Source organism: Motacilla alba, chromosome 4, assembly GCF_015832195.1.
Source record: "Motacilla alba alba isolate MOTALB_02 chromosome 4, Motacilla_alba_V1.0_pri, whole genome shotgun sequence".
Classification (NCBI taxonomy): Eukaryota; Metazoa; Chordata; class Aves; order Passeriformes; family Motacillidae; genus Motacilla; species Motacilla alba.
The window spans coordinates 22000183-22014324 of NC_052019.1; the positions used below are offsets into that span (position 1 = coordinate 22000183).

The following is a 14142-nucleotide window of genomic DNA, read 5'->3' on the forward strand; positions in this document are numbered from 1 at the left end:
GGAAACAGCCATATCAGCCAGAAGGAAATTAAGAAGGGAACAATACTGTTTTAAATCCCTGTCTCTACTTCCTGTGGAGTCACATTAGCTGCTTATATGAAATTGGAAGTTGCAACTCAAGATCTCATTTCATATATGAGTACGTAAGTCAGCCTAGAGGCTCTAGTTCTGCTTTTCTTTTAAAATACTGTAAAATAACATAAAGTGAGGTGAAGAGATGTAGAACTGAGTGTGTTAGCCTGCACAGACTGAGAAGATTTAAAGAAGTTACATTCCTCACTGGCTTTGAGTGCTCTAACCAAGAAAACTTCAAGAGATAGACACTTTTTTCCTTTTTGTAGCAGTGTTTTAGAGTAAAAGTCACAGGTATACCAGGGCAAAGTATAGCTCTGTGGGCCAGGGATCTGTACTCTGATCTGTGTCCTCTAGAGACATGTCTTTTTACTCAGTCAGAATCAATGCTGAACAGGTTTAGGTGGTAGGCTGGTGTGGCTGACCAAGGATTACATTGTGTAGAGTCTAAGGAAGTCTTATCTACTTTCAGAGGTGAGACTGAGATTTTCTGAAGAGTACCCTGGGATTTGTGGAGTACATTCTAGGCATGTCCCCTATGATCTAAGCCTTTTTGTGCTAAACAAAGATGATACATGATTTGAATTTCTTTCAGTGCTCTTGTCTTGAACTCTGCCAGTGAAAGTATTTCTATTCAACCAGTAATATTTTTAATGTTTATTCATATATAGGCTATCACTGTTAATAAACTCTGTTACTATGCTTCATTGAGATATAAACTAAATTATGCTCTATATTCTAGGCCTATTCCTGGTTGCAAGAAGAAATGGGACCAGATTCTGACCCTGTGGTAGTTATAAGATTTTTGGGATCCACTGAAACAAGTACAGATCTGAAGAATATACTTCAAAGCATTTGTGAACAACTAGCAGTCAACTATCGCTGCCTCGTACAAAGTTACCCAAAAAAGATTCATGACCTTCGGGACTTGTTCATAAATCTCTTGAATGAGTCTTCATTTCATAGGCCACTGGTGATTATATTTGATGCTTTAGAACAGCTAACAGATAGTGATGATGGTAGAAAGCTCTGGTGGCTTCCCATTCACCTTCCACGTTCAGTACGGATAATTTTGTCAACACTGCCGAACAAGCATGGGATCCTGCAAAAACTGAGGTGCCTTATTCATGAAGAAAGCAACTATGTTGAGTTGACTGCAAGGGACAGAAAGATGTGTAGTCAAGTACTGAAACATCAGCTGCTGCGAGTTAAAAGGAAAGTAACATCAGGGCAACAAATCTATGTCAATGAGGCATTCTCCAAGTGCACACTGCCTATGTTTGTGAACTTAACCTTCAGAGAGGTCAGGCACTGGAGATCTCACAAGGATGTGGATGAGTCCTCCCTCTGTGTTACTGTCCATGAAAGCATAGAGCAGTTGTTTTGGTCATTGGAAAACAAGTGTGGGTCAAGACTACTGTCAAGAGCACTTGGCTACATCACTATGTCCAAATCTGGCCTGAGTGAAATGGAACTGGAGGATATTTTAGCCCTTGACAACAGTGTTATGTATGAACTGAATGAGAGAGTCAGAGAGAGTAACCCATTGAGAATTCCATATATATACATTGCAAGACTTAAGGAGGGCTTACAGGGGTATTTAATAGAGCGACAGGTGAAAAATGTAACGCTGCTTCTTTGGGCAAATAGGCACTTGCAACTAATTGCCCAGAAATTGTACCTGCACAATGAAGAAGACTTGCGTGAAATGCACACAGTGATGGCAGAGTATTTCCTTGGTGTTTGGTCAGGTGGACGAAGAAAACCTTTTTACAGCAATGACCAATATCTGAGTGGTTGTCCCGGCCATGCCAGTAGGGGCCTGAACGAGGATGAAAAGCACTGTGTGGATCAGGCGGCTTTTGACAGGCAGGCTCCAGATCAGCCTTGGGTCTTTCAGTGTAACCCATTGGAACCTGATATCTTTTTTATTAATCACAGAAAAATGACAGAGCTTATTCATCATTTAACAAGATGTGGAAGAACTGATGATCTTCTGTATGGAGTCATCATGAACTTCAGCTGGCTGTACACCATGATTAGAATAGGGCAGTTTGATAAAGCACTTTCTGACATAGAACTAGCTTACACTTACTCTCAAGAAAAGGAGCTGAAATTTCTGGCCAGTACGCTCCGCAGTATAAAGTTCAAAGTAGTAAAATACCCAGGTTCACTCTCTGCTGAATTGCAGCAGAGACTTCTCCCAGTAGTAAGTTCATTGCCCAAACTCAGACATCTCCTCCTAGAATGTGACAAGGATGGACCCAAGTACTGCTCCATCGTCCCTTTACATTCCTCCATGGATGTGACATACAGCCCCGAGCGCCTGCCGCTGTCATCCAGCTGCATGCATGTCACTGAGATTTTGCCTACATTTAATCCCAGCACAATTATTGCTGCTTTAGAAAATGGCTCCATTAGCACTTGGGATGTAGAAACCCGCCAGCTACTAAGGCAAATTACAACAGCTCCGTCTGTTATCTTAGGGATGAAGCTTACTAGAGATGAAAAGTATCTTGTAGTAGCTACAACAAACAACACTCTTTTGGTATATGATAACATAAATTCCTGTCTTCTTTCTGAGGTGGAAATTAAGGGGTCAAAACACTGTGGAATTGCAGGGGACTCCAGTTTTATAAATGGATTTACATTATCGGTCAACCATGCGCTTGCTTGGCTGGAGGCCAGTAAAGATGTTACTGTAATAGATCTGCATTACGGTTGGCCTCTCTATCACTTCCACTGCTGGTACGAAGTGACCTGTGTGCAGTGTTCTCCAGATGGAGTTTATGCATTCTGCGGGCAGTATTTGAACACCGCAACCATTTTCCACTTGGGCAGTGGAGAGAAGCTGACCACTGTGACCTCTGAATTTTCAAGTGGATTTGTGAAATTCCTTCTCGTTTTAGACACAGCCCAAGAAATGGTGATGGTGGACAGTGAGGGTAGCCTCTCTGTTTGGAATACAGAGGAGATCACAAAACCCCAGCTTACAGATGACTTTGACTGCAGAAGAGAAGACAGCGAAGTTGTCAGCATAGAGCTTTCTGAAGACCAAAGTGCAATTTTAATTTGTAAGGCTCTCAGCATTGAACTTCTCGACACTCGTGTGTGGAAGGTGGCTGAAAAGTTTAGAGCTAAACACAATGAGCGCTTTATATCTGCCGTGTTGTCCAAAAATGGCAACTGTATAATTGCTTCAATGGAAAATACCTCAGCCATTTTTGTTTGGAGAAGAGATACTGGACAGTGTATGGCAAGCTTACAGGAAATCTCAGGAACTATAGTCAGGCTAATTAAATCAAATCATCATAACATGCTGCTATCCTTATCCACCAGTGGTGTCCTTTCTATCTGGGATATAGACATCATAACTGCTATGTCCAATATTGACAAATCTGGCAAACCCATCCAAAGACTGGTGTTGCCAGCCAGAGGTGAATTAATATACACGTTGGATGGATCAGATTCTGTCCATAAGTGGAACTTCAGCACTGGATTTATTGAAGCTGTGTTCAAGCATGAAGGTATTGTTGAAAACTGTGTGCTGACCTCTTCTGGAGAGATAATGGTTACGTCAGATGATAAATGCAGCCAGTATGTATGGCACACGGTGAGCGGTGAAAATATCTTTCGCATTAATGGACAAAAAATCTCAGAGCTAATGATTACTCATAATGATCAGTTTGTAGTCTCTCTCTGCGAGCAAAATGCATCCAGAGTTTGGCGACTGGCTACAGGACATAGGGTTTGCAATATTTTAGTTGCCTTACAGAATGCGTTTATAACAACTGCAAATACATTTGTAGTTGGAATGGCAAAGAACAAAGTTCTGGCAGTGAGTCTCTGGACAGGCAGTATAACAAAGAAATTTTGCTGTGATGATGGTGCAAGCATTGTGGATATTAAGCTGATACCAGACTGCCCAGACATTATAGTATTTATAACATCTACTGAAAGTGTGAACATCTGGAGCCTAACAGAGGAAGTCATCTGCAGACGTGTACAATTGCCTACCAATTTCTTAAAAAAATTGGAAGACTTTGAAATATCTCCAAATGGGAAGCTAGGAATTATAACCCGCGGTGATGAGAACATCAATGTGCTTGATTTACACAGCGGAAAACTTCGTGTGGTTCACGCTCCGGGTGTCATCTGGCGGCAGAGGCTGTCTCGTGATGGCCGCTACCTGGTGTACATTTGTTGTCGTGGGGAAGAAGATGATGACAATGGTGCAGTCTCTAGTTTAATTGTAATGAGGCTAGCAGATGGCAAAAACATCGGTGCCTGTTCTCTTTATAAAACTCCCACTTTTCTTGCACTCTCACAGAGACATTTAAACATTATTATTGGATTTGATGATGGAAGTATAGGTACTTACACTGTAGTGGATCGAGTTGATGCTGCACTGAAAATCAAAATTGCTACTTCAAACAGCCGTCAGATTTTCAACAGCGCAACACAAGTGATTAGGCCAAAGTGTCACAATTACAGTTTCAAAGTAACTGCAGACTGCATTTGGAGGGAATCAACAGAAGTATTTGCAAGGGATAGCCCCATTACAGTTACAGAAGCTGAGGTGAGTGAAGCAACACCGACCAAAAGACACAGCTACTGCTATGAGAAAGTGTGCTCAGCCATAGATTGCAGGCACAGTTTTGCATCTGACAACTGAGTAACCATCTGGGCGAGCATATCTGAGTAGTACAAGTGCTTTGGTATGTCTTCTGAATTCATGTAAAAATCAGTGCGTTTCTTGGAAGACAGATAGAAACAGCAGAGGGCAGACCAGCTGTTTTTTCCTGTCTTACATTTCTGTAAACATAAAAGCAAACATAAAGCAAATGGGCTGCAGGGTTTTTTTTAATTTCGGAATACAAGGTTTAGTCCAGAATTTCACCAGGGCCTTGATTAAAAATTTCTAGCAATACTATCAAAATTGTTACGCTATTACAGAAGTTAGGTGATCATATCTGTGGTTGACAGACTGTTTTAACTAGAGCTAAAGCTCTAAGTGATTGGTGAGAAGTCAGACCACTGTTTTATATTCCAGTCACCTAGATGGGTTTATAGCTAACAGTCAACTTTATACCCACTAGCAAAAATATGTTTTTCTGCTTGATGGTGCAATGACAAGATGTCACCTGCCAACCTGGAACACTTGATACATTCCATCATCATTTTAAAAATATCTACTTTTATGATTTTTTTTAATTGGGTTCAATCTTTGGGCTGAAAGGAGTAAGTGCCAGTCAGCTGCTAACATGTCAGCATGTGAGGCAACAAGTATTTGTTCACCTCAATGAACAGAATGAAAGCGTTTTTTTTAAATTGCATGCAGGGATTTCAGGTTTCTGTATTGTGATAAAAATTATAAAAGTCCTGAGTTCTAAAGGAAGTATAGGGATTGGGGTTTTATTTTTGACTTAGGGGAAATGTTTCGTCTTCATAGTGTATTAGTACAGGTCGTAATGAAAATTTTTCAAAGAGAAGGGGCGTTACTGATGAACACTTAAAGACATTAATTTCTTTATGTTAAAAGATTGCTGTCCATTTTGTTGTAAGAAAGTCTAAAGTATCTCCTATGTCTCCAAAGTAATCCTGGTAGTTTTCAGACATGCCATGTATTAGTCCTTATAACATTTGCCTTAGTATTGTTTCTCTTCTTTCCCATTATAAATACAGATCAAATGACCAAACACTCTGAAACTGTTTGTGTACCTGCTGAAATATTCCACTAAATGTAAAGGCTGTTAACAGGTCCCTTCTTAGACCAGTTTGTAATGGGTTTTTTCTTACTCTCACATGCATACAACCTTCACTTTCTGCTTTAGAAACTGTTCTGAGCCTTTTGTACAGTTTTACCAGTTTCAAGGCAGAAATTGTGAAATAATGACAAATTATGTAAAAAAAAATTACATTTTCCTAAGTAAAAAAATATACTGGATAACATCTGAAAGCATAAGAAAATTTTCCCCTACTTACATATCTTAAAGATGGCACACCCATGGAAATATTTTCAAATTATTTAAACAGAATAATCTTATTTTTAAAATCAGAATTCCGTATCACAAATTTCCAAGAAATGAATGCTAAGCTAGAAGTTAATGTAGTGTGTGAATGTTCAGTGTACAAGCCAATATAGTATATTAAGTGACTTGAATGATTTTTCCTAACTGGTTTGCAACTAATAGATCATATTGAATGTTTTTATGTAAACTTTGTATTGTTGGGAGAACTTACCCAATCAGAGATTTATATTTTCATAAATGTCAAATTTAGTTAAATTTTGTTACAGAGTTGTTTAATTAGAAATTTATTGCAGTCTTCAAACAAATATACAGTCTTGTGTATGCATTGTTTGTACTAATAAACTGTGGAAGCAGACTTGTGTGTGTGTCTTATTTTCATGGAAATTCCACTCTGGCAGAGGGACATGTGGCCCTTCCAGCTTCCTTTGGCCTGTACATAAATAATTTTTAAGGACAGTATTGATAAGGAAAAAATTCCAGTGTTTCTCCCATTGCAGCTAACTAAATCAAGCATTTGAAATACAGTGAGATTTGCCAAAAAAAAACCCCCACCCTCCTCGGATGATGTTTATGACTAGATTGCATACTGACAGTATGCAAATCAACAGACATGAAAGCTTTTGTGACCAACCCAGTAAAAAGCACAAAAAAAGGGACCTGAAACCCCACTCCAATTCAGACCTGTGAAGCTATGGGAAGAGGCACCACAGTTCCCGGGATCCTGTCCCAAAGGTAGGCAGCTTCCACCTTCTTTCAAACACGGTGCGTGACTTGTGCATTTTGGCCATGAACTCCCTGTCAATAACCTGTGTAATATTGGAAAGTTAGTTCTGTACTTATCTTGGAAGGGTAAAATACATCCTCTGTCTGCCAGGAGAGTGGCTGGTTTGGGGTAGTAATGGAGTGTAATGTAATCACAGAACCACAGAATATTCTGAGTTGGAAGGGACCCCCAGGGATCATCAAGTCCAGCTTTTAGCCTTGCACAGGAGTTGCACCCCCAAGATCACACCTTGTGCCTAACCTGTCTCATTCAGCTTGCCAGCTTTCTGAATCCATTTCTCAGGGGTCATACTCCTCACATTGAGCCTATACAGCAGACAGAGGATACTGAATGGCTTCAGGCTGCTGATACTTGCTACTGCAAGAGTGACTGCTCCACAGCCCTTCACAAATCTGTCCCCAAGTATGTGTATCCCGTGGTACTTAGACAAAGCATTTTCTCCAATAATGAGTTATCCAAACACCAAGTGCTGTTCTACCCCTACATGAGAATAGTGCAATTTTGTAAAGAAGCACTATTTGCATCTCTAGAACAAAGCTTTCATTTATCTTTCAGATAAAGTGCATCTGTAAACAAGCTCAGGTGGAGTATGTCTTTTCTGACACAGAAGATTCTAGGAATAGGCCGTAGATGCAAGAAAGCTTTAACAGGGAATTAGCCGGAAATTCTTTGGCAGACAAAGGTAAGCCAGAGGTCAGCTAGAAAAAATATTTTTATCAGTCATTTCCTTTGCACCACAGCTGGGGAATGCATGGCCCGTGACTTCATTTCAAACAGCCTGTGGCTATTCGACTTTTTTTCACATAATTATCAGATAACATCAAAATGCTGGTTTACATGTAGCCTGGAAAAGTTTGCATTCGGAAGGCATTCAGGTTTCAGTGGCTCCCCAGCCCTGATTTTTCCATGATGCACACTCAAGCCCTTTACCTGCAGAAACAAAAGTATTGGCCATTTTGCAATGAGAATTTAAAGCAACTATTGATTACTGAAATGGTGTTTATATGCAGAAGGGACTGTTTCAGCTTAAAACCCTGGGAGTTTGCTCTTTGTCAAAAACTAATAATATGTCTGTATAATACATCATAAAATGGCTCCTCTGGGGCACTTCCATAAGCTGTTAACAACAGTCTGCATTGTTTCATTTTGTTGATTAAAGATTTAAAAATACCTCTTTTAGTATAAATATTAAGACTGCAAAGGGACAGACTTCTGAAATCTATTTTTATTTCTTCTATTTTTTAAATATAATCATATTTTTAATATAATCACTGCCTTTTTTAATATAATCATAGAATTGATCATGTAGTCATCCAAGTGTGGACTAGGGCCTGTGGATAGGTTTCATTAACAAGGGCTTGTTACTAAGAATCATTATAAAGTATTTATGCTACAAATATAACCTACTTCAGGTTCTTGTAACCTGTTATGGACATTACTCTTCCTAGGTCACCACATGGCTGCAGGGAGACCAGTGTGCTACATTTTTTCCTGTGGTTTACCTTTCCAGCCTGGTTACAGAACACCATTCCTTGCATTTTCAAGGTAGTCTCCTAATTTTTATGACATGAACTGATGCTCTCAGTGTGGGCCCAATTCATAATCTCAATTCTCAGTTTCAGGAAGGTCAAAGACTGTAGGAACAGTCGTCAGGATCCTTCCCAAGGCAGGATGAGGCCTTTTATCATGTGTTTTTCCAGAAGGGGCAGTTTGAACCATCACCCTTTTGTGAAAAAGCATCTTTCACTACCTAGGCCAAGCTATACAGTGCTTAATTCACTTGAAAACAGAGGCCAAATAAGCAGAAGAGTGTGAGGGAATGTTTCCAGTCGAGTATCACATGCTCTTGAAATCACACGTTTCCCCAAGTGACTGGTAAAATTGCCCCTACCAAGCTCCTGTCCCTGCTTCTGCTGTCCTGTCATACCAGACCTATGCTGCCGCTGCTTGCCAGGGTGGGTGAAGCTCCCACCTCGACTCAGAGAAACCCCTGATGTGTTCCCAGCCATGGTACACTCTCCATTTGCAGCACCTGCCCTTTTGATGGCAGCTCACTGGTCTCCTCTCCAGCCTCAGCAGGGAATATACAAAAATGGATTTAAGGCGTGTTCACATGTTCCCACTGTCAGAGCTTTCACCATTTAGTACTGTATAAATAAAATCATCTGCCTGCTCTCCTACTACATCTCTGATTACACATGCATTTCAGTGCATGTGAGAAAGCTTCTAGACTAAAATAGATCTAGTTAGCATATTTAAAGTGAAATACACAGAATTGCAAGGTGGGACGTGAAGCAAAAATCCAGACATACTGTAGCACAGATGAAAACAACACCCCAAAGCAACTGGATAGTTTGCTGCCATTTGTCTACATTATTCCATTGCTCGCTAGTAAATTGCCCAGCACTTCCCACTGTAATATCACATTTACAATAGCATATGAAGTCATAAAGTTAGCCTTTTAGGCTGCAATTTTTTGAGGCAGCCTTCTATCTCAGCAGGAGCATTCTCCAGAAAACCACAGCCAAAACAGTGGACTAAGGTACAAGAATGAGATTAGAGGGAAAAGAGGATTTAGAAGGCTGAATGTCTCAACTACTTTTCCTTTGAAATAGTGTCACACCAGTGTTATTGAACAAGCACTATGGATTGGTGAGACAGAGATCATTTCCTGCAGGACACATCTGTGAAAACCTGTCAGGCAATCAGCCCAGAAAGATCCCAGCAGTTCGCACATACTCACCTATAGGTTTCAGAAGCACAGCACGGTTGGGATTGCAGGGGCAGGGGCAGAACTGCTCTACTGTGACAGGATACCGGATGCTGGTTCGAGAAATCTCAAGAATGAACAGTCTGTGGAATAAAAAACACAGTAGCCATGGAAGGGGTCTGAAAAGGATGTCAAGCATCAGGAGAAGGGAAGGCAGCCTCAGTGTGTTTGCTTTGAGCGGCCTCCTGGCTTAAAATGCAGCTTTTCGACTGGACATTTCCCGGCCTGTTAGCCCGCCTCATTAGCCCAGCAGTCACAAGAACAATGGTAAAATACCACAGAGCTGGCCACGGGGTGACCTCCGGCTGGGCAGGACCATGGGGCCGGTCCGAGCACACGCCGTGCACAGGGCTGCTCACAGCTGCAGATCCGCGCTGAAGGGTAGCCCTGAACTCTGCGCATCTCCCGCCTCCAAAACCCTCCCTCACAAACTGGGCATATGTTAGCCTGGCAATTCTTTCTTTACTGACCAGAAAGCCTTTGGAGAGTTTAGTGAAGGTTTTGTACTAAGAAACTTCCTGGCTTAAGTTCATTTTCAGCTAAAAATTTCAGCTAATTGTTTGCAGGAGAAAAATATTTAAAATGAGCCGAAGACCTGTTGCAGAGCTTTGCAGCACGCTAGCTCGCAGCCTGCAAATGATGCTTGCTCTTCACGTTATGACTTATTTGTCTGCTTAAAATAAGACTATCCAGAGCAGCTTTTCCTGATTTCTTTGCTGGCACATGCCGTTTGGGCCCCTAAGTGTGCTGGCTCCTGCAGCGGCAGGCTGGGGCAGGTGGCGCATCCGAGTCCCCGCTCCGGGCAGGGACCCGCCTGCCCCAGCCCACAGCTGACAGCAGAGTGACAGCCTCGGCCTCAGCCCCCTGCAGAGACACGAGGGGAAGCAGGCAGGGCAAACCAAGCCCTTGGTGATCCTAATCCAGCACCCTCCTTCCGCAGGGAAGGCGAGGATGCAATCCCTGCAAGGCAGGGAGGCAACTGTAAATCCGGCATTGTTTAGAGTGAGAACAGCACGCCTACTCTCCATACAGCAGCCAAACTTCATTTCAGTGCTTCCAGGAGGCTTAACACAAAAAAAAAAGAAAAAAAAAAAAAAACCCAAAAAAAAAAAAAACCACAACACCAAAAAAAATAACCTACCCCCTCCCCCCCCCAAAAAAAAAATCCACCAAAAAAAAAAAACCCACACCAGCAACCACACCCTAAGGGATTTAGAGTGTACTAGCAAGAAGGCTTTGTTAGCCCTGCTTTGCTCCCCCAGCTGCGACACAGGCAATCTTATCTTAGCACCAGTTCTTTCCAGGAGGTTGTTTTACAGTTTCCAGGTACATCGACATATGTTAAAGATCACACACGACCCAGGTGCTTGCCTAACTTAAACCTCTCCTCCTGTACAGGGAAAACTCTCTCAACTGGTTGTGGCAACAGAACATCTTTCATATCACTTCTGGAAACACCACACTCAAATCAAAATGATTCCAGGAAAGTCGGCACCTTTCAAAGGTAAATGTGACACGATGTCTGCAAATACACCTCAGAGCTGAATTTCTCTTTAGAGAATCACACAAAACAGTGGGGAATAAATGTCATTGCCAGGCAACATGCAATAGAGGAACTTTCTGCCAAATCCCTCCAGCACTGTTTGTGATATAGAGAGATTTAATATAAAGAATATGCAAATGGCAGCGTGAATACACTGACAGGCTCGGGCTTTGTTGTGGTCGTTGTGACTGTCCCGGAGGAAAGGAATTATGTGGCACGTGTTCTTCCGCTTCTCCTTCCTTTAACCCTGGCCAGAAAACGGTGAGTTCTATCAGGTTTTTATTCAGCTTGCAGGTAAAGGGTTACAGATTCTAGGAAGTATTAAATGCAAACTTTAAAGGATTTTATTTTCATCTACAGTCACATGATGCCTTAATACCCAATGACACTAACTACAGTGTCTCATTAAGAGGTCATGCAAACTCCCAAGCTAAACAAGGCATTCTTACATATTTAACATTCAAATGCAGAAGCCAAGCTAAGCCATGGAAGATTGTAATCAGGAAAAGCTACACTTCCTGATCCACATAAAAGCTACAGGTAGGAAAAGTTCTTTTAAACTTTTAATATTGTGCTTTCTAGAGAAACTGTTTACAGGGCATATTTTGTACTCTCTTTTCTACCTTTCAAAACAGTCTAAGAACATTATAATGAAAATACCTGATCTCACTTGTTCCACCTGTTGTAGAGTCAGGATTGTTTTTACACTCAGAAATAGAGTTGGCTCAGTGAAAATCCGAAGAAAACAATTTTTAAGCCGAACCTATTTAAAAAGCAATGTTTTTAGAGATCTCTTAGTTATTGAAATGGTTGAGTTGAAGTATGTGGGGAAAAGGAGGAGTTAATATGTCTTTGATGTCTGAAAGGAAGGGATTTAGAACTCTTCTAACTTCCTTATATCATGAATTGCACATTGTTTCACTCACACCAGTCCTAGTGTATTTTAACGCATTTGACTTCCTCAATGAACTTACATGATTTCTAAATTCCCCTCCTAGAATTTGGTACATTTAAAAATTAAATCTTACAAAAACAAATGAAAGAGAGATGGGGATGCTACAGTGTTCCATGAAAGAAGAATAAAATACAGAGTAAGAGGAAAGTCAGTTAAAACCAGTTTATTTTAAATTGAGAAGTTAATTTGCATTAAAGCATATCAGTTTTCACGTGGCACGATAAAGTTTTACTGACAATTACTGGCAATATCGCAGGAGTTAATTTTTTTTACATGCACTGAAGGAGTTTTCCAGGCTACACCATTAGCATTTTTATCACAAAGATCTTTTTCTCATCACAATTTTTGTTAAACTGTAATTGTTTTCAGACAGTGTTCTAAATACTCAGTTTTTTGATACCTCTATAGGAATTTAAAGACTGCATTCTAGATGGTTACACAATCTAAATTTAATAAAGATCTCTAGTGCATCATAGGATTGCCACATCCTGAGGATTCCCACTGCTCAAAAGCAGAAAGTGTTGTTTTCCTTCTGCAATGGTCGGGTGTTGATTGCCAGTAATGTAATTTTTCCACAGTTCATTCTATAAAACACATCTCTTTTTCTTGTTTCCACATAATGCTAGGAGATACTAAAAGAAGTGGAGAATAATAATACCTGAAGCAACTTGCTTCAGATAAGCCCTCAGCTTTCTTTGGGAAAAGAAAGGGGGTTGTCTTTACCAGTATTTAAAATAAATCTGAGTCCAAATAAGTTTACCAGTGGCACTTCAAAAAATTGTCATTCACTTTTAGGGTGCCCATCTTGAAACATAGTAGGTCTCACGTTGAGGAGGGCTAAAATGTGAGCACAGCCTAGATCAGCCTGACCCATGAAGTATCTCTTTATCAAACTCATTGTACCAACATCCTGACAGAGTAGCTCCCAACTGTGTCAATGGGAGTGCAGCAATAAACCACTCCACTTTAAAAGAACTGCTTTGAGTTTACTATAACTGACTTCTGAGCCTATATTATTTACAAAAATCTATTTAGAAACCGTTGTAGATAAGGGGCTTATTTGCTAAGCTACATTTATATCTCAGGAGAGGAACACCACAGCCCCCAAATCAACAGGCGACCACAGGCTTTCACTGAGAAGAGCATTGCACCCAAATCATGAAAAGCAGCCTGCCATGGCCAGTCTATTTTAAGAAATGTTTGTACAAGTTGCATGTGTAAACCAGCTTAGTAGCGCAGTAGTTAAATTTGTTGAACATTAATTACACAGTGTCTTTGTAGGGTGGAAGGTACAATGCACACTGAAGTTACTCTGCGACCAAAAAGACAAAGTGGCATTGAATGAGAGGGAGCCTTCCTTAACTCCTTTCCTAAACAAAGGAATACAAAGCACTCTAGTAGTTCAGATATTTTTTCATGCCCACAATTTTACTCTTAGTCTGGAAATTTGTACTGCTCTAATTATTACCTTTCATTCTTTTCTGATGAAACAAACAAACCTATTTTCTTGCTTTGTCACATCAGTATAGATCCAAATGTAGTGTTGCTTCACAGGGAAGACACACAAATCAAATACTTCCTGCTCATAACCAAAAGAAGAGAGAGGTTCTTCTCTCTGAAAATTAGATAATTAGAAACCTAAGGGAGAATTGTTCTCTAGAATTTTGGGGAAAGCCAAGCAAATACAAAAATCAAAACACTGTCAGAAGTTTAGAATAGTTTTCTCTTTACCCCAAAGTTAAGACAAGCATTGATCAAAAGGCAATCCAGATCTTCCAGTTTGCAGATCTCAGGGAACTCGTACTACATTTAAGGCTAGTACTGAAAATCAACCCAATGTTTTTTGCACAGGGTAGGTAGGTGGGAAGACAGGGCAAATCTTCAAGTGAAGGGAATCATGACTTCCTTCCTTGGAAAGACTGCTTAAAAGTGGTTCACCATCCAAGACAAACATTTGTGAGTGTTGAGGCCCTTCTCTAACCACAC

General features: G+C 40.6%; 1 protein-coding gene across 1 annotated transcript in view; it reads left to right on the forward strand.

The window, feature by feature from the left end:
- NWD2 (NACHT and WD repeat domain containing 2) overlaps positions 1–14142 on the forward strand; it is a 95015-nt gene that overhangs the window by 45072 nt on the left and 35801 nt on the right. The window contains exons 7-8 of the mRNA XM_038135279.1: positions 815–6836; positions 7444–7570. Coding sequence (XP_037991207.1) covers positions 815–4747 — 3933 coding nt within the window. The 3' untranslated portion in view covers positions 4748–6836; positions 7444–7570. The remainder of the gene's footprint in view (positions 1–814; positions 6837–7443; positions 7571–14142) is intronic.